Raw genomic sequence first — 24,764 nt, forward strand, 5'->3', positions numbered from 1 at the left:
ATTTCTTCACCTCTTTTCAAGATTTGCCTGAAATATCCAATTGTCAATGAGATCTCCCCTTATTAACATATTTAATATTGCATCCCTTCCACCTCCTTCCCCCTAATTGGGCTCCTTTTTCTCCTAAGACATCTTTGTCTTATTACATACTGCATATTTTATTTACTTTAATTATTATGTAATGTCCTGCCTTCTGAACTGTCTTGGTTTTCTGATTCTGAGTTTCATTTCTTGATACGTCTCATACACTGAGAATAATATATGACATGCTTTAGATGCTTAGCACGTGATTTGGAAGCAGCAAATAAAAGTTTCTTCGTCGTCTTCATGGTTTTTTTTTTTTTTTCTTTTTTTTTGTGTGTGTGTGAGGAAGATTAGCCCTGAGCTAACATCTGATGCCAGTCCTCCTCTTTTTGCTGAGGAAGATTGGCCCTGGGCTAACATCCGTGCCCATCTTCCTCTACTTTATATGGGACGCTGCCACAGCATGGCTTGACAAGCAGTGTGTCGGTGTGCGCTGGGATCCAAACCTGTGAACCCCTGCTTGCCGAAGCAGAGCTCGAGCCCTTAACTGCTACGCCACTGGGCTGGCCCCTTCTTCTTCATGTTTATTCCTAAGATTCTGACTGTTTTTACTTAAGTGGTTCTTTCTTTGCCTCTCTCTCCCAGACTACAATTTTGCACGGTTTTCCAAAATGAAAACTCATCATATTTAGGAAACAGAACCCACAGATCGGCCTTAAACAGAGCCAAGCCTTTGCTCAGCTTTTTTCTCTCACTTCTTAGACCTCAATGTCCTCATGGCACCTTCATTTTCACCTGATCTGTTTTTTTTTTTTGTATAATTTTATTTATTTATTTTTCCCCCCAAAGCCCCAGTAGATAGTTGTATGTCATAGTTGCACATCCCTCTAGTTGCTGTATGTGGGACGCGGCCTCAGCATGGCCGGAGAAGCGGTGCGTCGGTGCGTGCCCGGGATCCGAACCCAGGCTGCCAGCATTGGAGCGCGAGCACTCAACCGCTAAGCCACGGGGCCGGCCCTCACCTGATCTTCTTTAGGCATCTCATATATGGTGGTTCCTGGCACTGTGGCTCATTTCTAAATAATTTGCTTTTGCTTCTAATATTTACCAATGATAATACTTTTTAAAAACTTGTAATTTTGGAAGAAATACAAGTTGTACATGAGGTAGTACATACATATACTGCATCTTTATCCGTGAATGGTGTCAGATATTGGGACAATATTGGGCTAGTATTGGGAATCCATAAGCTTCTCCTAATCATAGACGTATGTTTATCTGCTGAGTGTTTTAATTGAACCTTTTTTGTTTTTAGTTTTTCTGGCTTAAAAAATTGTTATTTTGGATAACAACTTGAGTTTGATGACCTGGTAATAGAAGTGACAATTTGGTGAGAGCTGTGAAATAACAACCCACACAGTTGGATCTTCCCCTCCCCACTTGACACCTCCCACAGCATGGCTGACTGCTCTGTACCTCTCCTGAGATTGAAGGCATTTAATATTTTTAACCTTACTAAGAAAAAATGATGGGAAATATAGTAATATTATCTGAACTTGAGAGGTTATGAGATACAAAACAAGAAAATGTGATACACCACAGAATAAAAAGATAACATTATAGCAAACACAAAACAAAACTCAACATGTTTATTAATATAAAGGCTTTTGGAAATAATATTACAGGATTTTTTTTTTTTAAATACCTGGAAAAGTGAGGAGGGTGATATAAAAAACCACAAGTCCCCATCACAGCCTAAACGATTTCATCTAAACTCCTACACCACCTCCCTCCAGCATCTGCTTATGTTAAGGCAAACTCCAGAAGTCCTAGCATTGCCTCCCTAAATACTTCCACGAGTGTCCCTAACAGGCAAGGACTTTTTTGTTTAACTTAATTGCAGTATCTTGATCATATGTAAATATAAACAGTAATTCCTACATATTTTCCAGTATCAAAACAGAAACAGTATTCAAATTTACCTGAATATTTATTAGATAATTTGACAGGTCTGTTTAAAGAAATATGAAATCATTTCTTATCTATTATCACATTTTATATATCTTGATTTTATTGTATTCTATGGAGAACTCCCTTTTATATATTAATTTTGTTTGAAAGAGATCATACACCACGTAGAATTTTCTGATACTCTGATTTGACTTACTGCCTTTTCATGATGTCTTTGATCATGACCTTCTATGCCTAATATTTCCTGCAAAAAGGTAATTATTTTTAGAGATGAGATCAGATTCAGAATTATTCATACGTGGCTATGTTTACTTTTTGCATCACATTATAAAGCATGTAATATCTCATTTTTCTCTTTTTTGTGAGATTATGATCAATGTAGTCAATGTATTGACTACACCTGAGTCACTCTTCACCTAAGGGGTTTGGCAGCCATTGACGATTATTGCCTGTACCATCACTGTAGGTGATGGGCCAGTTCTGTCCTCCCTTTCCTTTTATTAGGTGGAACACTTTCTTTACAAAGAAGGAAGTTACTGAAGGAAAAGTTCAGATTAGAAAAAGATACACAGATGGGGCCGGCCCCGTGGCTTAGCGGTTAAGTGCGCGCGCTCCGCTGCTGGCGGCCCGGGTTCGGATCCTGGGTGCGCACTGACTGACGCACCGCTTCTCCGGCCATGCTGAGGCCGCATCCCACATACAGCAACTAGAAGGATGTGCAGCTATGACATACAACTATCTATTGGGGCTTTGCAGGAAAAAAATAAAATAAAATTTAAAAAAAGATACACAGAAATTCTTTTCCTTTATTTCTCCTTTCTCAGTGTGATGATTTGATCCTTTGCTATTCTCCAAATGTGAGGATATTTTTCTTCTAGTAGTAGTAAACATATAGAATTTTTAAAAATTTATGTTTTAATCCATTGTAAGTATTTGTTTGATGCAGAAAATATCTGCTACTCAACCATTGGGAGTTCTTCGCGTTAGCGCCTGTGTCCTGTTCATGTGACCCCAGTGGTCTTTCGTGACTCCCTTGCTTTTCTTCTACACTGAGGTGTCTGGGCTTATTTTCTATTCCTCCTGCCTTAGATGTGGATTTAGTCATTTCTTAAGACTCCCTGTTTTCTTTAAGTTAAAATAATATTTGGCAACAATAGACAGATGTGTAAAGGTGTATCAATAGATAAAGGAATAGACAGCTGTAGAGATATATAGACTTAGATATATAAATATAACCATTGTTCCCAGTATTGTTAGTGAAATGTTTTATATCAGTTATTTATTAATATAGAAATTAATGAATTTAAAATAGATAGAAATAATTTCTCTTTGGCTAAGGCCTAAGATTTGACATGCAATTTTATTTTTATTTTATTTTTAGCTTTTTATTTTGAAATAATTATAGACTCACAGGAAGTTGCATAAATAGTATGAAAGTCCCATGTTCCCTTCACCCAGTTTCCCCACATGATGGCTGAGGTCTTATATTACTGTAGTACAGTATCAAAACCAGAGATTGACATTGATGTATCATTGTGTTTTTTTTTGTTTTTTTTCTTTTTTGTGTGAGGAAGATCAGCCCTGAGCTAACATCCATGCTAATCCTCCTCTTTGCTGAGGAAGACCGGCTCTGAGCTAACATCTATTGCCAGTCCTCCTCCTTTTTTTCCTCAAAGCCCCAGCAGATAGTTGTATGTCATAGTTGCACATCCTTCTAGTTGCTGTATGTGGGACGCGGCCTCAGCATGGCCGGAGAAGCGGTGCATCGGTGCGCACCTGGGGTCCGAACCTGGGCTGCCAGTAGTGGAGCGCGCACACTTAACCGCCAAGCCACGGGGCCGGCCCTGGTGTATCATTGTTAATTAGACTACAGACCATATTCAGTTTTCACCATTTTTAACTTGTGTGTGTACTTTTACAAAATTTTTCCCATATATAGATTCATATTACCACCACTGCAATTAAAGTGCAGAATTGGTCTGTCACCACAAAGAGTTCCCTCATGCTGTGTTTGTATTCACATCAAGAGCACACCTGACCCCTGTCCCCGTCCTCTGGAAACCACTAAACCGTTCTCTATCTCTATAGTTTTGTGATTTTGAAGAAGGTATATAAATGGAATGGCGTAATACCGCATGTAACTTTTTGGTATTTCTTTGCTAAACATAATGTGCTTGAGGTCCATTCAGATTATTGCATGTGTCAGTAGTTCATTCCTTTTACTGCTGAGTAGCACTCCATGGTATGGATGTACCAGAATTTGTTCAATTATTCACCCATTGAAAGACATTTGGGTTGTTCCTAGTAAAGATGCTATGAACATTCATGTATGAAAATAAGCTTTCATTTCTCTGAGATAATTGCCCCAAGAGTTTTTATTTTTATGAATTATATTTTAAAATGTTTCAGTATATATATATTTAGGCAAAATGTCTATTTAATTCTAAAATAAAAACAACAAAAGGTACATGTAAGGGAGTCTGTCTTTAATCCTGTTTCTTCCACTTTTTTCCCTCTCTCTCTAAATAGATACCATTCTTGTAATGTTTTAAAAACTTAAGTATTTAATATAAGGATGTACACATATATAATCACACAAATAAATTGTTTCCTCCCATTGTTAGGCAAAAAGAGCTAACTACATATGATATTCTGATACTTTTATATAATGCAAGATTATGACCTGAAAGCTCAACAGTAGAGAAAATTGATTGGTCACGTCCACAACTACTTATTGCTTGTTCAATTGCCCATTGATAGATACTAGGTTGATCCTAATCTTTGTTATTACACAAAATAGCTTTGTAATTATGAAAGACTTGCTCTTATTATTAAATTGAAATAATTTGTTATGTGAGTGAAGAAATTTTTTGGCGTAATGATAATGACCTAATCTTTCTTTGTCACTAGAGTGCTCTGATTCAAATAAAATCAGCCTCTAAGGGCTGACCCCGTGGCTTAGCAGTTAAGTGCGCGCGCTGCACTACTGGCGGCCCGGGTTCGGATCCCGGGTGCGCACTGACGGACGCACCGCTTCTCCGGCAATGCTGAGGCCGCGTCCCACATACAGCAACTAGAAGGATGTGCAACTATGACATACAACTATCTACTGGGGCTTTGGGGAAAACAAAAGGAGGATGATTGGCAATAGATGTTAGGTCAGGGCTGATCTTCCTCACACACACACAAAAAAATCAGCCTCTAACATATCCTCTGAATTGATGAAGTAGTTTCTACTAACTTAAATTTGAATATTATCTTCCTTACTCAGACTAGAGTTGAGATCCTTGGAACTTCCTCACTCTTTTATTTATAACTTAACTTCGTAATTCAAAATGGGGCATGTGTTGAGACTCACAGAGGTGAGTGAATTGGTCTTTGCTAACAAGTTGGTTCTTTCTCTCAAGAGATCATCTACCCATGGCAGGTTTTGGATTGAATGATCCTGGATGTAAACTTGTGTTTTATTTACAGAGAATGGGCATGAGGCTTTCCCTCAGCTTGACTTGCCTCTTGGGTACTTTCCAGGCCATTAAGCTTTGTCCCAGTACCTCTCAGTGGATGGAACTCAGAATTTGATCCCGAAAGTACATTGGCTTCTATTTCCTCTACTGGATCCTGAAACTCTTGGCATATATATCAGTATTTCTATGAGAGTGACAGTTTTGTTGAGGAGCAGAAACATAAGTATGGGGAAAAAATATATGATTTTTTTCTGGGATATTCCAGACAGATTGAAAAGCTTAGGAAATATGGTCAGCATCTGTGATACTGATAGAATGTGTTTGAGCCTCATGGTCTGGCTAATGGCTCCATTGTCTTTGTTCTTTACAGATACAAGCAGTGAGTCCCATACATTCTCAGCAGTAGACTTTCTTCCGGAGCCACATGCACCCTCCTGATCCTGGTGAGCATGTTTAGCTCCTTTTACTTATTCGTTTCTATTTTGTCATTCTGCATAGCCCTGATTGTGAACCCCAGCCGTTGGCTGATGAACAGCTCTTTTCTCTTCTGTCTTCACGTTTCTCAGTATTTCATTCCTTTCTGCTCATTAGCAAAGACAACTGTGTCTCTCAGTTCTGCTTTGCCTGCTAGGCAAGGAAAACATCTTTTTCCAAATATAGCCTCTGCGCTCTTAAGTTCTCTCTAGGACATTCTATCATGTATTTAATAAATTTTCTTTTATATATTTATAGTCTCAAACTATGCCAGTTTATTGGCTGGGAATTTTGCATTCAGTATTGAGTAACAATTATAATAACCCTGTCCTCACAGAACAGTCATGAGTCGCTTAACGATGGGGATATGTTCTCAGAAATGCGTAGTTAGGTGATTTCATCATTGTGTGAACATCATGGAGTGTACTTACACAAACCTACATGGTATAGCTTACTGCACACTTAGCCTATTTGGTACTAATCTTATGGGGACCACCATCGTATATGCGGTGCGTGACTAGTTGTAGGATACACAGAAACCATTGTGTCAATAATTATTCAAAGATGATGCTCCAAAATTGTGTAATGTTATTTCAGGGAATTTCATGAAAATGTAATATACAGCTTTTTCAGGTTTGGAGAGTTTGACAGTAGAAATTCAATGCTGATTTGAATTTTAAGGTAACACCCAAAATGTTTATTTTTATTTTGTAAACATAGTGGGTGAAGAATGTTTCAAGTGAGCAGAAAATGAACTGGGGATATCCTGACTTGGGAATATGCATGTGGACTTAAGTTAATATAAATATTGTTAAAAAACAAAATTCAACTGAGTGAATTTGGGCAGTATCCCATCTAACAAGTAGAAAGGAGCCCTAAGGAGCTGTACAAAATGGAAAACTTTTATGGGGGTGGGGGAGCGAGACAAAGACATCATAAACAAAAGGAAGGATTGTGTCAGGCAAGGTCACCTTCCTCTGGGGGAAGGGGTGGTCTATCATGCAGATTTTCTCATTAATGCTGACCAGGTAATTTCAGATTGACTGGTTAAAGGTCACATTCCTGGGAGAAGTTGAAACTGAAATTAAGTCTTGGTTTGCTGTTGTGGGGCTTAGCACAAGTGACCCTATTTTGGGCCTGTTGTTTCTTTTTTGTAATAATATAAATCTCTGAATTGTCTAACTAGCATTTTATACAATATGTATTTAGGCAACATGGATGCTATGAATATCACGATGAAATAAATTACATTTCTTGTGTAGGGGAGGGAAAAAACCCTTTTTCCCTCTACATTTTTAGGTTCTCCTGCTGGGGCCCTAGAAATGAAACTTTCTACAAAAGAGGGATTAACAAGAGAAAAACAGGGTTTAGTGAGGTGGGCATTGCACATTCATGTGGGAGAGCTCAGTGATGAGTAACTCAAAAGAGGTGGTTAGAATTTGGGCTTATATAGCATCATAACAAAAGAGCAATAAATTTGTAAAGAAGTGACAAGACAAAAGGATTTTAGACTTCCAAGGGCAGCACACTGGGAAGTTAAAAATAGGAGGAAACCAATGGGTTGAGGTTGGTTTGTGCAGGCTGATCAGAGCTCCAACTTTCTGTCTTCTTCATGGCCGTAAAATTTCTCCCAGAGAGGAGATTGATAGCACTTCTCATTTCTCAAAAGTTTCTGCTTTTAATCAAATTGGGGATGCTCCAGGAAGACTTCTTTCTGTAGGTGTTGATTCTCATTTGCCTCCAGCTCAAAATAATCCTCATGCCAAAGTGGCATATTTTGCAGTGATATATTTTGGTGCCCTACACTTGCTTCTAATATAGTAAACGGAAACACTGTTTCTCATAGTAAAAACTGTTTCTTTTCGGGGAGATTTTATCATCATCTAATCAATTTAGAATCTGCATGTTTTCTCTATGGGATTTATCTAATATGTTAATTCTTCACAGGCTTTTTACATAAGCACTCAGTGGCTTACCTAGATGGCCCTTTGAATAGGGTTCCATTACCTGGAAATATCGAACCTGTTAATTTTCTTGCTTCCACAAGAAAATTATGAGCTTTAAAATGTTTTCTAGTTCAAGATCCCAAAAGTTATCCCTGGCGCACCTCTTGTGTTTTTTTCAAGAATTCACATATTTTGGAAATGTTCTTTGTGCTTATAATCATGCAGTGGTTTTTGTGTGGAGGACTTGTCCTTCCCAGGTACCTCAACTTACGTGGTTTTGCTAAGCAACTCATAGCATCTTTCATACCAAATGATTTGTATACATGCAAATTAGCAAATCACTGTCTCAAAATTTTCATGGAGAGTAGCTATGAGCTTTGGCAACTCAATTCAGGAGTAAATTCCACAAATTGTCCTTAAAGATTCTATATCTTCATCTACTTAAACTCACTAAATATTTAGATAAAATATACATAGAGGAGTTTTATTCACTGCTTTAAATCAAACCCACTCAGTAAGTTAGAACTGCTTCAGTACAGGAATGAGCACACATTCACAGTGGTCCAGTCTTTCTGTTCTCTATTGCCAGCTCTTGCATGAGTACCCCTCATGCTGTCTCTTAGTGGGTTCTACATCAATACAAATAATAAAAATAGAAAAAGGCTCAGCTTCAAAAGCCATGTAAGCTAAGGAACACAGTTGGTGTCCGTCTACATGACTAGATAATGTCTACGTGACATTTTAGTCAGCCGATATAACATTGGGGGGAATTTGGTTTGGAGCTTTGTATATATATATATTTTTTAAGATTTTATTTCCCCCCCCCAAAGCCCCAGTAAATAGTTGTATGTCATAGCTGCACATCCTTCTAGTTGCTGTATGTGGGACACAGCCTCAGCATGGCCGGAGAAGCGGTGCGTCGGTGCGCGCCTGGGATTGAACCCCGGGCCGCCAGCAGCGGAGCACGCGCACTTAACCGCTAAGCCTCGGGCTGGCCCTGGAGCTTTATATTTTTAACCCATATCTGTTAAGAATCCAAAACTTAGCCAGAAAGTACTAAAGAATCCAAAAATTTGCCAAAGTGCAAAGAAAGCTGTGCATTAAGAATTAGTTTTGGGGGGCCAGGCCCGTGGCTTAGCGGTTAAGTGCGCGCGCTCCGCTCCTAGTGGCCCGGGTTCGGATCCCGGGCGTGCACCGACACACCGCTTCTCTGGCTATGCTGAGGCGGCGTCCCACATACAGCAACTAGAAGCATGTGCAGCTATGACGTACAACTATCTACTGGGGCTTTAAGGGGAAAAAAATAAATAAATAAAATCTTAAAAAAAAAAAAATTAGTTTTTGAGGGCTGGCCCCGTGTCTTAGCGGTTGAGTGCTGGCGCCCCGCTGCTGGCGGCCCGGGTTGGATCCCTGGCACGCACCGACGCACCGCTTCCCCCGCCATGCTGAGGCAGCGTCCCACATACAGCAACTAGAAAGATGTGCACCTATGACATACAACTGTCTACTGGGGCTTTGGGGGAAAAAAGATAAATAAAATTAAAAAAAGAATTAGTTTTTGAAACCTTTACAATCACTTTCATTTTCTTCAGGTGTGTTGTAGGTTCTGGCTGTGAATCTGTAATAGGGTCTGACTCATACTTCTTCTGTAAATGACTATAAAACTGGACAAAATACAGGAAGCAAATGCTTTCAGATGTTGAGAAAAACACTGGGCTGTGACCCTTGAGAAAATGAAAACATAGCAGGTGAGGTTGCATTCTTCCCAGCTTTCTGCAGAGATCGTTTTTACCTTGTCCCTGATCAATATCCTGAAACTTACGAACACTTCAGGCTACAGGAGTGAATGATCTGCACAAGAAGAGCAGTAAGATAAGGTTTATTAGCTTTCAGTTACAGTGGACAGTGTGTGAGTGACTCTACGGAACGTTATGTCCACTTGGATTTGTAACCTTTGGGGGCATCTGAAATAATATTTGTAGCCTCTGGGAGCATGCTAAACTTTATGGAGTCTGAAGTAATGTCTCTAAATACTTAAGTGCTCCGTTGCAGGCAACTCCGCAGGAATCTGAGTACGGCCCCTTTCAGAACGAAGGACGCCGCTCCACCGCCCTTGGAGCCAGGACACCATTTCCCAGCGCCCCTTCCGGTGCTGCTCCGCCTTTGTTCCGGGAGGTTCCACGATGGGGCTCCTTTCACCGAGGCCTTTGGAGCTGTGAGAACTGCATTGCCCAGAGGACCCTGCGCCGAGCGACGTCAGCGTTGAGCCAATGAAGGTTCAGGAGAGGGGCGTTTCCGTGTGTGCCGTCACAACGGGGTGGGACTTCCGGCGTCCTCCTCGTGGCGGTCGTTTTGGCCGCTCTCGGCAGTGTTTGCTGGTCCGAGGCTCCGGGGCGTGGGCTCTGGATCGAGGTGACGGGAAGGAGGAGGCGCGAAAGGAGTCGTCGTCCCCGCCGCGCAGAGGCGGCCCTCAAGCGCCGGGTTGCAGTGACTCTGCTTCCTGGTCCCGGCCCGGCGGTGCCCGTGTCTGCTCCACGCGACCCGACCCCGGAGTCCGATGGCGGCGGCCGCGCGGAGGGAGCCGGCTCAGGTCAGTGCTCGTGCTCCGCGCCCTCCCCGCCCTCAGCCCAGCCCAGCCCTAGAGCCCCGAGTGCGGGCGCTGCTCACGGGCCTGCAGCCCAGGCCCCGGTGTCTGGGATGAGGAGGCGCTCGTGGGGCCTGTTTCTTTTTTTTCTTTTTTTTGTTTTTACGAGGAAGATCAGCCGTGAGCTAACATCCATGCTAATCCTCCTCTTTTTGCTGAGGAAGACTGGCCATGGGTTAATACCTGTGTCCATTTTCCTCCACTTTATATGGGACGCCGCAACAGCATGGCCTGACAAGTGGTGTCTCGGTGCTCCCCCGGCATCAGAAACCGGGCAGCCAGCAGCGGAGTGCTCGCACTTAACCACTATGCCACGGGCAGGCCTTCGTGGGGCCTGTTTCTGAGAGCCGGGGTGACGGGTGTGGGAGAGGATCCCAGGCGGAGGGCCCGGCGGGGGAGAGGAGTGGAGGGGCGACTGGTCCGGAAACATTCGAGAAACCTGGGGTCTGTCTTGTTCCTGCAGGGAGCAGAGAGTGAGGTGGAGTCTCGCCTGGATTGGCAGGGTCAGGGGTTGTGGGCTCTGGGAGCCGTGGGGAATTTCAGCAAAGGAAAAATGTGATGTGAGTTAGGAATACAAGTTTCCCAAGAGACTGTTGGAGAGGATTGATGACAGGGAGATTGAGCCTTTGTGAGGCTCACACAGCTGGTAAGAGTCAGCACTGAGGCCTGAATCCCAGAGTTTAGACAGTCAGCCCGAGGTCTCCTGGCTCCGGGGGTGGGGTGGGCAGAGGTAGAGTGAGGACTAGAGCCCATTGATCCCCACCGTGGTTCCCTGCCTCTGCTGATCTCTGCCGGCTGGTTCCCACAACTAGCGAAGCACTTTGGAACCTACACAAGTAAAGGGAAGGCGCCCGAGATCCTCACTGGTCCTCACCCCATCCGTATGGTGCCTGAGATTGTTATGTCTTGGGACTCCTCACCTGCCATTCTCTCAGTCTTTATGTCTAAGACTCTGGAGAAACGTTGAACCCAGCCTTGGGGTTATATAGAGGTGTTCCCAATTCTGACAGTCGGTAAAATGAGATTGTCAGGGGCACAGGTACCAGTAAGTGCAAAAGGGTGAAGGTGAGGTTTAACTGTAAGTATTCAACGAAATGTGAGTCTCCCGTCTTGTAGGGCTCTTTTCCTTCTAGGGGGAACAGAGAGCAGGGAGGCGGGAGGCAGGAGGCAGGCCTGCAATGTCTCTCTCAGAAGTTGAGCATACTTTTTTTTTGGAGGTGGGTAGGGGCAAAGGAAAGTTTGGATCATAAGACGGAGGTGATCTTACCTATGCCTTAACATGTTCTATGTAGCTGCAGAAGAAAACAAACTGGGAGGGTTAGGGAGGAGGGTACCACGATAGACCAGGTGAGGTGGATATAAATTGTGGCCATGGAAGTGGGAGAAGTTGTTGGATTTTAGATTCTTTTTTTTAAGTTGAGCCAGTCAGATTTGTCAATGTAGAGAGTGAGGGAGAGAATGGGATGTGTCAGGGTTTCAGAAAACACTGAAGGGAGGTATCAAGTGGTCTGCTGCATGTAAAGGTCTAGGTATTTGAGGAGAGGTTCAGCATTAGACATATCTAGGTGGTAGCTGCTGTGGGGTCAGAGTGGAGCTTTGTGTCACATTTAGGAAGAGAAATTCAGGTCATAATCGTTATGTTAACAGGCAGGAAGAAGAGAGTGGGTACCCAGTCTGGGTCTCTTTCTTGGGCACCTGGTTGGAGGAAGTGGCCTCTCAAACACAGGTGAGGGAGAGGAGTGGCCGTAACGTGGGGGGAGGATTTGAGGATGATCTGGCAGGTGGCCAAGGCTTCCGAGGGAAGAGTGGACATGAGATGAACGCAGAGGCGTAGGAGTGATTGAGGCAGGTGGCCCTGAGGCTGGGGCTGCCGCTCATTCACCGTTCTTGACTCACCAGAATTTTGTGGTGACTTTTCATGGAGCCTGGGGTGTTTCAGTGAGGCTAGTGGATGAGCTCAGGTGCAAATATGGTCATCGGTGAGTTACTAAGCCTGGTGTTATGGGCTGAATTTTGTTTCCCTGAAATTTACACATTGAAGTTCTAATCCCCAGTACCTCAGAATGTAACTATATTTGGAGATAAGGTCTTTAAAGAGGTAATTAAGTTAAAATGAGGTTTTTGTATGGGCTCTAATCTAATTGTCCTTATAAGAACAGGAAATTTGGACATAGACAGAGAGAAGCCACAAAAGAAACTAATCCTACCCCTACCTTAATCGTGCTACTTTAGTCTCTAGAGCTGTCAAAAAATAAATTTTTGTTGAAGCTACCCAGTATGTGGTACTTTGTTATCGTTGTCCTAACCAATGAATATACCTGAGGAAGAAGGCCACTGGGTCTGGGCTTTGAATAGGGTAAGTGGACAGAAAAGAGCTGTGACTGGTGAGGGGACATCAAGTACAGTATAAAGTGGGAAGAGGACCAGGGCTATGTAAGATGGAAGCAAAGATCCAAGACAGGCAGGCTGGCCTTCACAGTGGATTTGAGGCTGCCCCAGGAAGTGGAATTGAGCAGAGGTCTGGGGTCGTCCTGTTTGATTTTGCCAGGTACTCTTGGTGCCGTAGGATGAGTAATGTGGGGATGTGGTTGGGCGGTGCAAAGATGCAAAAGCGGTGCTAAGAAAGATGTGCATCTGGAGAGGGAGCAGGAGCTGAGAGCCCCAGGGCCTTGATATTAAGGACTCAAGATTGAAAGGTGAGACCACGTTTGGTTGTACCTGGGAGGTACACCTGGAGAATCCCAGGGAAATTGCCTGGCTGCGGGCTGGTCAGGCCCTGGAGGCCGGGCTCTGAACCTGGATTCTGTCTCTCTGGCACCTGTCTGTTATTGCTGAGGGCTAGACACAGTGGTTAATGGGACCATGAAGAGAGAGTGACATCAGTCTCACCAGGGCCTGGTACCACCTCTGAGTTGGGGAGCTTGGGAGGAGGATGAACATGGGGTAGGTGCATGGCGGGTGGGTTATGGGTCCTTGGAGAGGAGCTGTTTGTGGTTTCATATTTCCCATTCATGGCAGGATAGTGTGACCTTTGAAGACGTGGTTGTATACTTCTCCTGGGAGGAGTGGGGTCTCCTTGATGAAGCTCAGAGATGCCTCTACCATGATGTGATGCTGGAGAACTTTGCCCTTGTGACCTCATTGGGTAAGGCCCTGCTCCTCCCCCAGTACCCTGGGGCTAGACTCTGCTCTTTGCTTTTCTCCAGGGACTGCACTGTTCTTCTCACATTTGGACTATGGTGCTGCCTCCTTTCCCGGTTCCCTGGCTAGGTGCTGGGGTCAACAGGCTGGGCTGAACAACTCTTCCTTCTCAAGCCTGCAGCCCCCAAAGTGCTGCCTTAAAACTTCACAGGGAGCCATTCAGGATCAGAAGTCTTGCGGGGAACTTGATGGAACACCTTGCTTGCCCTCTTCCTGGCACTTCTGCCCAGGATTTTCTCCTTCCTTCTAGCAGACGCTGTCTCCTATCTGTGCCAGCAGTGATCTGTTCCCTACCTTTGGGGACCATGGGCTATTTTTAGAATATTTAGTTTTGTTTCCTATTGTCTGTCATGTGCACAGTTGCTCTGGGTCAGTACTATCCCTTCACCTGTCCTGTCATTGCCTTAGGACTTATATCATACAGTTCCCATGCAGTTGTTCAACTGGGGTTTAGGAAGAAGAGTCCTGAGTGCTTCACAGAATAGGCTCAGAGGAGGCCTGACGTTGGTGAATGGCAGTTGTGGGAGGACGTGACATCAGGGCTGTGTTCACATCATACCAGAACTTCCCCTGTGTCCACCAGTGTGTTGACACCAATGCCAGTGACCACACCTCACTTCTGCCTTTCCTTGCTAGTTCTTGACTGACTTCTGGTCCCTGGCTGCCCCCTCCTTTCTACCTCCATATATCACCTTTTCTCTACTGTTCCTTCTGCAGTGTTCCCCAGTATCAGGTCACACATACACACAACCTTTAGTTTTTGAACACCATCTAGTTGGTTGCAACCAGATTTTCCCAGCCCTGGACACAAACTTCCACACAGCGCTCACGTGTCACCAACAGCCACGGCCCTGCTGAAGCCCACTGGCAGAGGAGTGAATTGGACCTACTTCCTCCTGTGCTGCACCCCATCCTTACATCCTTCATCTTGTGAGGCCTCCCTCATTTTTGTGAATTTTTAGAGTCCTAGTACTGCAAAGCAGCCCCTTCATCAACCTGATCCCACTGCCCTTATGTGGAACACAGTCCAATGGATTCATTCGTTGGTGTTCTGACAGATTTGTGGTGGAGCTGTCCCCTGCCACCATAAACAACATGCGCTTCACCACCAGCATTTCTGTGCTTTCAGGTTGTTGGTATGGAATGGAGGATCAGGAGGCCCTTTCTGTGCAGAGTGTTTCTGTAGAACGAATGTCGCTGGACAAGACTCCAAATCCAGGTCCATCCATTCAGAAGCACCCTTGTGAGAAGTGTGTCCTTGTTGGGAGAGACATTTTGTACCTGGCTGAGTACGAAGGATCACATCTTGGGCAGAAATCATACACCTGTGAGGCATGTGGAAAGCAATTCTGGTTTAGTCCAAACCACCACCAGCACCAAAAGCACACTGAAGAGAAGCCGTTCGGAAGGGACATGGACAAGGCCTCGTTTGTGACGAGCTGCAAAATCCATGTGTCGGGGAAGCCCTTTACTTGTGGGGAAGTTGGGAAGGACTTCCTGGCCATGTTGAGTCTTCTCCAGCATCAGGCCACTCTCAAAGAGGCAAAGCCACACAGCAGTTTGAAGTGTGGAGAGGCCTTTCATAGTGAAAAAAGTCTTTACAAGTGCCGTGAAGATGGGAAATCAATCAGCTATGAATATAAACTTTTTCAACATCAGCAAATTCACACTAGAGAAAGTTATTATGACTATGACAACTGTGACAAGCCCTTCAACCAAAGCTCCATCCTTAGTAATTGCCAGAGAGTTCACACAGGAGCAAAGTCTCACCAGTGCACCGAATGTGGGAAATCCTTTAGCCAAAGCTACAGCCTCATTCAACACTACAGAATTCACACTGGAGCAAGACCTTATAAATGCAGCGAATGCGGAAAAGCCTTCAGCTACAAATTCAGACTTGTTCAGCACTTGCAGATTCACAATAGAGTGAAGCCTTATGAATGTGGCGAATGTAGGAAATGCTTTAGCTACAGCTCTACTCTCATTAAACATCAGAGAGTGCACACTGGAGCCAGGCCTTATAAGTGTGGTGAGTGTGGGAATTCTTTTAGCCAAAGCTCCAACCTCATTCAACACCAGAAAATTCACAGTGGAGCAAGGCCTTATAAATGCAGTGAATGTGGAAAAGCCTTCAGCTACAAATGCAAACTTGTTCAGCACCTGCGAATTCACACTGGAGAGAGGCCTTATGAGTGTGGTGACTGTGGGAAATCCTTTAGCCACAGGTCCACTCTCAATCAACACCGGAGAATTCACACTGGAGCCAGACCTTATAAGTGTGATGAGTGTGAGAAATCCTTTAGCCAAAAGTCCAACCTCATTCAGCACTGGAGAGTTCACACAGGAGAAAGGCCTTACGAGTGTGGGGAATGTGGGAAATCCTTTAGCCAAAGCTCCCACATCATTCAGCACAGAAAACTTCATACCAGATAACCTCATAAACGCAACAACTGTGGGAAAACCTTTAGCCAATGTCCTCCTGCAATTCAACATGAAAACTTCACAATCCAACTATACTTCCTTTTGTGCAGCAAACTCAGGAAACCCTTTCTCTAAAGGTCTAGATCTTGTTTTGCCGCAGGAAGTTCACATAGGAGAAGGGCCTTTGACCTGCAGGGAACATGATATTTCTTTGTTCAGTGTAACAGAACTAGAGAGTCTTTGTGAGGAGCCGCCTGCCTGAAGTCAAACCCCATACATCTGAGCATCCACATTGGGGGGATTCCCCATGAGTTCTAGTTTGTGGGGAGCTTGTAGGAGCCTTGTTGCATATTCTATCCTGCCGGGTCCCTGCCAGTTTCTGTGGTAGAAGCCATCTCCCCTCTACCACCTGGAAGTCCACACAGTGTGTATCACCCTCCCCAGTGTGCTCAGGGAAGGCAAATGTCTCTGTTTTCTCTCCCATTCCTTGGAGAATGTAATGAAAGTTCTGTGGGACCTCATTCTCTCCTCTCTGACTAATTAGGGCATGATCCTGACCCAGTTTTGGCCAAGATCAGTCTGGGTAATGCCAGCGGCTTACAGCTTAAAAAGAGTCCAGTTCTGGTCTAACTTGCACTGCTGCCAAAGGCCTCCTAGGAAGGACTACAGGGCTTTGTATTCCTAGTTTATGGCATGGATGCCAGGATTTTTGTGGGCCCAGAGGTCACCTGGAGGAGGGTATAGTTGTCATGACAACTTTTAGTGTTTCCATGAGAAGTTGAAATTGGTTCCCTTTTCCCAGGGATGTCACATACTGTCAAGCGCTATTGGGGGAGCTGTACCCCAGGTACTGCAAATCGTGTGCCTTCATGTCTAAAGTTTGGATTTTCTTACATCACTGGTTGTAAGACTACAGGGGCCAGGCTGAAACCAGTTTGTACAGAAACACTGGATGTGATTAATTAACATGCACTGGAGGAGACCGCAGAGAAAGGTGCGTCCACAAGATGTCCCAGTGACTATGGCTACATGGGATGAGTGTATAGTACACTCTATACCTGTGTCCTTCCTGTAGTTGAGGCCATTGTCAGAGCAAACAAAGCTTTGTTTTTTCTTCTAGCCTCGGGACCCTTGACCTCAAGGATAGTGCTGCATAGGCAAGAAAATGAGAGTAGACGGAAGGGAGCTCTTGTAGCCCAGGGATGTGGTTTTTGTGACCCAGCAGCTATTCCTGCTGACCCAGATAGAAAAGATCTTTGCTAATATTTTCTGCCACTGATGCAGGGCTGCCCTTCTCAAGGCATGAAGAGAGCAATTGAGTTGATGTAGGGTTTCTAAACCTCTGGTTAGGAGAAAAGATATCTACACTTATATTTAAACAGTTTTTACAAAGCTTTATTGAGGTGGAATTGATGTCCTATAAGATGCACATATTTAAACTGTACAATATGGTTTTGACATGTACACTCATGAGGCCATCAAAATCATGATAATGGACATATCTGCACCTCTCAGAATTACCTGTGCCCTTTTTTAATCTGTTCCTCTGCCTTCATGGCAACTATTGATTTACTTTCTTTGACAGAAAATTTGTATTTTATAGAATTTTATATGATTGAAATCATAAAATGCTTTTTTTTTAAATTGTGATTTCCCTCATGCTGCATAATTATTTTGAGATTCATAAATGTTGCTTATGTAAATAATTTGTTATTGTTGGGTACTATTTTCCTGTATGGATGTAACATGATTTGTTTACCCATTTCTCTGTTAATGGACAACGGCTTGTTTGCAGTTTTGGGCTATAATAAAGCTTCATTTGTCTGCACAAATGGAATGTGTGCTGAAGGCCTGTGAACCTTACCCCCTTATTCATCATTGTATGGCTGTTGTTTCATCTAGCCTCCCTATATTAGTGGATTATTTTATTTAGAAAAATGGTTAAATTTATAGTATGTTTAGGAATTTCATGTGTAGAAAAAGGAATTTAAAACTTAGGAGTATATAGATTATGTATAACATGCATCAGAGTATGTAAAAAAATAAGACACTAATAGAAAACACTTATTTATTTATTTTTATTTATTTATTTTTGTGAGGAAGATCAGCCCTGAGCTAACATCTGTGGTAATCTTCATTTTTTTGTTGAGGAAGACCGGCTCTGAGCTGACATCTATTGTCAAACCTCCTCCTTCCCTGCCCCCCGCAAAGCCCCAGTAGATAGTTGTATGTCATAGTTGCACATCCTTCTAGTTGCTGTATGTGGGACGCAGCCTCAGCATGGCCGGAGAAGCGGTGTGTTGGTGCATGCCTGGGATCCGAACCTGGGCCGTCAGTAGCGGAGCACACGCACTTAACCGCTAAGCCATGGGGCCGGCCCAGAAAACACTTAAAAACATGGAGAAAAGGAAGCTGTTGACATTTTTCCAAGCTGGAAAATTAGTAGGGGAAGAAAAAGCATCTCATGAGAAAAATACCTCTAAATAGGAAATTCTTCAATACAAAATTATAAATGAGACTTTTTTTTAAATGCAGACCTCACACGTAATGCAGGCTTACGCATAATTCAGGCTCACACTTCATTTGTTTAATTCGTCTACTCATTGGATTTCGCATCACCTTGTTAATACAAAAACAGAACGAATTCAATAACTGTTCTCACATTGGGATTCTCTAAACAGATTTCTTTAGAATTCTACGTTTACAATACCTAAGTATGGAAATGGAAAGTTTTATAGTTCCGCTATTGCTTTTAATTCAAACACCTGAAATGTCTCCCAGAAAATTCAAATTAGGATTAATCAAAATTAGAACACTCTTAAGTGTGTCGCAGTATTTCATTTGTTTAAATTAGTAGTTAAGTTGTAATTGGCAGTAAAGCTTGGGAAAATTAAAATTTTGACCAAGTACAGCTTAGTGAAGTTACACCTAAGGGTCATATCTATTACAGCTCTAACACCTTTGACTCACTTTTAGACACTTCAAATAAGACTAAGACTTCAGTTTCTCTATAGTTTACCTTCATCCTGGAAATATACTATAAAAATTACTGAAACAATAAAGTACCTCTTCCCAGAACCAATAGAAAAGGAGATTGGTGTTTACACTCTTCTAATGATCACAGAAAGCTTCTACAGACACATAAACCACACCATACCCACCATGAGACCAAAAAAACAGCCTCATTTTACCAGCAGTTGCCGCCAGACCACCGGTGTACATTAAATGGTAGAGAGCCACGCAGGCTCTTATCCCTCCTACAAGCAGGGTTGTGAGACTGAACTTCAGCTTACGTACTCGAAGAGGATTCCACACAGGACTGTAGCAGAGGAGGCAGCAAGCAAACCACTATTCAGAGAGCCCTGGGATACGTATATAGGGGTTTCTACTCAGGAACCTTCAGAAAATATCCCTCCTGCCTATATTTGTATCCATGTTCCAACTCTAGGAGAAAAGTTACATACTATTTCTTAAAGATTCTTTAAGAATAGTTCTCTGAGGGCCGGCCCGGTGGCTTAGCGGTGGCTTAGCGGTTAAGTGTGCACGCTCCGATGCTGGCGGCCGGGGTTCGGATCCCGGGCGCACATCGACACACGGCTTCTCCCGCCTTGCTGAGGCCGCGTCCCACATACAGCAACTAGAAGGTTGTGCAGCTGTGACATACAACTATCTACTGGGGCTTTGGGGGAAAAAAATAAATAAAAAAAAAAATTATAAAAAAAAATAATCCAGAGGCAGAAGAATTCATTATTTATTTAAAAAAAAAAAAAAAAAAAGAATAGTTCTCTGAGAATCTAAGAGGAAGTTCCACTTACCAAGTGTCATTTACTGCCAGGACAGTGGCTGCCATGGTCGCAGCGCACATGTGCAAAGGGACATCTTATTCCTGAGACAAAGACTTGGGGAGCCATGAGATCACTTCCTTGTGATGATTTCCCCTGTAGGTGCATTGACATGTTCTGCACAGGGAGTGGCTGTTAACCTGGGAGGAACTAATGCTTAAATTACTGAAAGTTAGCCATAATGATTAATTTAGGCAGAATTACCTAGAGGAAAACATGTCAGTGATCACTGAAAAAATACTTGGTGTCAACTGAAACATCCTCAGAGAATAGTGAGATCTGGAAGTGGGAGAACTAATCTGGGCACATATGGCTGTATGGAATTCCTGTCAGCCCTGAGGGTTCTGTCTTCCAAACTGCTGCACTTTAACAATAGAAGCTTGGAGAGCCATCAAGAATAAGAGAAAGCCACCATGAAATTGGCCAAAAGGGGGAAAAAGAACCAAGAGTCTTCAGTAGAAGATTTGTTGCTTTTGTATACACCTACTAGAATCCCTATTGTGTACCATACATTATTCTCACTATAAAGTGTATGAGACGCATGAAAAGACAGAGCCTTTTCTGTTTCACAGGATGAGAAAGGCAGTCAATAAAAATTGATAAAATAAGATGAAATGGTGGGCTGAGCCGGTGGCATAATAGTTCAAGTTCACACACTCCACTTCGGTGGCCCGGGGTTTGTGGGTTCAGATCCGAGGGTGGACCTATGCACCACTCATCAACCCATGTTATGGCGGCATCCCACATACAAAATAGAGGAAGATGGGCACAGATGTTAGCTCAGGGCCACTCTTTGCCAAGCAAAAAGCAGAAGATTGGCAATGGGTGTTACTCAAGGCCAATCTTCCTCACCAAAAAAAAAAAATGGTAGCGATAATAGACTCTCTAAAGGCCCAGGGTTGACCTACAGATGCACTTCAAAATTTTAACCACTCAGGCAGAGGAGCCTATGCTCGCAAACAGTGCTGTGGAGGAGCATCCAGAAAGGTAGGAATGAAAGGAGAAGCTTCTGGTTGTCAGGAGCCAGAGATGAGTGTCCTAAAGAAAAAAGGTGAGTGGCCCAGTTACCTTGCTGCTCTGAAGGAAACCAGAACAAGTCACCAGAAAAAGGTGCCTCTTTGCCACATTGATTATTTTGAAATTGGCTCTTAAGACACAGCAGGTGCAAGAAGTATGCTCTGACTTTCCATTTTCTTCCTAAGAGCAGAAGATAAAACTCCCATGTCAAAGGTACCCTCCCTGTACCAGAAGGAAGGAAGACATCCTTCATCAGCAGAGACAGGTGAGAGCGGTGGGAGAATTGGGGGCCGAGCAATCAGACCAACAAAGCTTGTTAAACTAGCCCCTATCTTCCTCGTCACTTTTTCACCTCTACCCAAACCCCTTTGTCTTGTCCATTCTTCACACATTTACTGATTCTTTCTCTAAGAGGTGTAAAAGCTTCCTACTATCGTCACTTTTTCAGGTCTTTCTCTTGAGAAGGCCCCGGTGTACTTGGAGACATTTAATAAAATGTGTATGCTCTTCTCCTGTTAATCTGTCTTATGTCAGTTTCAATCTTAGGCCCAGCCTGAGACCCTAAGAGGGTAGAGGAGAAGTTTTCCTCCCCCACAGCTGCTAGAATGTCCAGTGAGATAGTAAATGGAAAGTGGGCATTAGATGTTCACCATGGAAGTCATTGGTGTCCATGGCAAGAGAGAGCAGTTTTTGGAGCGATCTGGTAGATGACTTAAGAGTGTAATGAAATGAAGAGCAGACGTTAGGTGAAGATGTTGAAGGGATGCCTGCTGAAAGGACAAGTATTCACAGAAGTTCGACTCTGATGTGGCCCAAATTGAGGTCTCAAAAGAGGAGCAACCATGTGATAGTACTAGAATTTTTTAAATAGACTTTATTTTTTTTTAGAGCATTTTTGGGTTCACAGCAAAATTAAGCAGAGTCCAGAGAGTCCCCATACACCCCCTGCTCTGCCCTCAATGCTCCCCCCGAAATGCACATGCACATACACACAGGCGCTCAGAGCCTCCCTCTTCCCCCACTGTCACCTCAACGTCCAGCACCAGAGCAGTGTGTTGGTTACATTGGTTACAATGTGATTGACATTGATCATGGTCACCCAGAGTGCAGAGTTTACATTAGGTGAGTAACACCAAGGAGCGTGATTGCTGGATCCTATGTTAAGAGTATGTTTAGTTTTGAAAGATACCGCCCACATTCATAGAGTTTCTTTTTTTTTTTTTTAAAGATTTTATTTATTTATTTTCCCCCCCAAAGCCCCAGTAGATAGTTGTGTGTCATAGCTGCACATCCTTTTAGTTGCTGTATGTGGGACGCGGCCTCAGCATGGCCAGAGAAGCAGCGCGTCGGTGCGCGCCCGGGGTTCCGAACCCGGGTCGCCAGCAGTGGAGCGCGCTCACTTAACCACTAAGCCACGGGGCCGGCCCTCATAGAGTTTCTTGAGATGGTAGCTGAGAGCATGTCAGCAGATTGAAGAATCAAGCCAATGAAGGTCCAAAGATGCCAGAAAGGAAAATGTCACTGAAGCAAAACCTTACCTCCACCCTCTTCGGTTTATGGCTGTTCCTGAGAAGAGAATTACATTAACACAAGACAGACTAAAAGGAGAAAAGCATACAAATTGAGGAAGACCGGCCCTGAGCTAACATCTATTGCCAATCCTCCTCTTTTTTTTTTCCCCTTTTTCTCCCCAAAGCCCCAGTAGATAGTTGTATGTTATAGTTGCACATCCTGCTAGTTGCTGTATGTGGGACACGGCCTCAGCATGGCCCGACAAGCGGTGGGTCGGTGCGCGCCCGGGATCTGAACCCAGGCCGCCAGTAGCAGAGTGCGCGCACCTAACCGCTAAGCCACAGGGCCGGCCCCAAAACCTAAATGCTTTTACACTGGGTTGAACAATGAGAAGGTATTGTGGAAAACTAACTGCTGTGTGGGGAGGCTAAAGGAAGATAAGAATTATTTTCACAAGGTTTGTTTGTACAGAATTCTCAGCTTCCCATCCTTGACAATAAGAATGCCCCTCTCCTGGCATAGGGAGGACATCTGTTGTGGTGGTGGCAGGGGCGGAGGGGCGGGGAGTTATCTCTTACTTCCAGGAAGAAAGGGTCAGTGTGCCCTTCCTGTACCTGCTGCTTGTTGGGTTTTGATTGTTTTTGTTGTTTTTTTATTTTTTTGTGTGTGTGAGGAAGATCAGCTCTGACCTAACATCCATGCCAATCCTCCTCTTTTTGCTGAGGAAGACTGGCCCTGGGCTAACATCCGTGCCCATCTTCCTCCACTTTATATGGGACGCCACCACAGCATGGCCTGACAAGCGGTGTGTCGGTGCGAGCCCGGGATCCGAACCTGGGCCATGGGCCGGCCCCTTCTTGTTTTTTGAAAAGTGTCTGTAGCTCAAAACAATACTCTGGTGTCCTTTACAGCCAAGTCTTTTATCTCGGGTTTGGCTTTTTATGGGAGGAAGGACATATTTCTCTGAGGGACACATTTTCTGACACAATGGGATGGGTAGAGAAGGATGAGATAGGAGCGGGCGGGCCTGTGCGTATTCTTTTCTCATGTAGTGGGAAGATGATTTGGCTCTTGCTGGATGGGATCTAATTTCTGCATGAACAATCAGGCAAGATATCAGGTGAAAAGAGGGAGAGCGAAGGTTAGAAGGACACGGAGATGATTGGTTATAAATGCCAGGGTTTCCGGAGCAGCGATTTCATCAGAGGCACACGAACTTAAATGATTTCTGGACCACATTTAAGGCCAATTTGGCCTACAGGTCATTTTGAGTTGCTTCCATCTGGCCACTTTTGGATTTCACACCCCGTCTTCTCACCACTAAACAGAAGATGGACAAACAGAACTCCACAGACTGCACCTCTAAAATGAAGGGGGACTCTCATTGGGCAAATTGTGACTCTTAAGTCGTGATCTGGGGTTGTTTTAAAAATTGAACTAAGAGTTAACACGACGAGGAGGGTGTGAAGGTACTTAATACCACTGAACTGTATGCTTATAATATAAACGGCTAAAATGATAAATTGTATGCGATGTATATTTTTACTGCAGTTTTAAAAAACAAAACAAAACACTCTCTCCTTGACTTGGCATAAGGGAGTTCCTGGGTCTGTCGGAGAGGGTCATTAGCAATTTGGAATATTTTCTTCTTCTCGAAGCAAATAAAAATTGTAAATGACAGTAGGTGTATGTGCTATAATCGAAAAGGAAAGGCAAGGAGAATTTTAGCAGTGAGATGCATACCCTGTCCATCTTTCACAGCATTTACACTGTGAATTATGTGTAATTTCATTAGGGGGGATGGGGGGTGGCACTTGGAAACTGCAGAGCAACCAAGCCTGTTGCGAAATGTTTTGTTGGTGGCCACGGCAGACTGTGTGCAACCCCCAGGATGTACAGGATCTTGGTGGGGAGTAGGGGTGGGGAAGAGTTTCCTGTGTATGTCTGCAATCAGCAGGTGTAGCGGAGGAAAAATGATGTCCCCTCTATTACTCTTGAGTTCTTGCCTGAGACTCGTGTAACAAGACAGATCAAGAAGAGAAAAACAGTTCATTAATGTGTGCATATCATGCAGGAGAAAACTAAAGAAGTAACTCAAGATGGCAGCTCAGAATCCCAGCTTCTATAGCATCTTCAACAAAGAACAATAAAGTTGTAGAGAAATGACAGGAAAAAGGAAGGTAGGTTTAGGCTTCCAAGGTAGGCAAACTGTTGGAAGGTAAGTAGATAGGAAACTAGTGAAGTAAGG

General features: G+C 43.7%; 1 protein-coding gene across 5 annotated transcripts in view; it reads left to right on the plus strand.

The window, feature by feature from the left end:
* Positions 1-17,977, plus strand: part of LOC131397527 (zinc finger protein 211-like) — a 114,091-nt gene extending 96,114 nt beyond the window's left edge. For 4 of the 5 annotated variants that reach the window (XM_058530569.1, XM_058530571.1, XM_058530570.1 and 1 more), the window contains 4 exons: positions 5,830-5,902; positions 9,932-10,469; positions 13,547-13,668; positions 14,854-17,977. In XM_058530569.1, the coding sequence (XP_058386552.1) occupies positions 10,150-10,469; positions 13,547-13,668; positions 14,854-16,157 (1,746 nt within the window). In that variant the 5' untranslated portion in view covers positions 5,830-5,902; positions 9,932-10,149 and the 3' untranslated portion in view covers positions 16,158-17,977. Of the gene's footprint in view, positions 1-5,829; positions 5,903-9,931; positions 10,470-13,541; positions 13,669-14,853 lie in introns of those variants that run through there. The other variant, XM_058530573.1, reaches the window with a different exon arrangement.
* Positions 17,978-24,764: the final 6,787 nt, after the last annotated feature.

This window comes from Diceros bicornis, chromosome 34 (genome assembly GCF_020826845.1).
Source record: "Diceros bicornis minor isolate mBicDic1 chromosome 34, mDicBic1.mat.cur, whole genome shotgun sequence".
Lineage (NCBI taxonomy): Eukaryota > Metazoa > Chordata > Mammalia > Perissodactyla > Rhinocerotidae > Diceros > Diceros bicornis.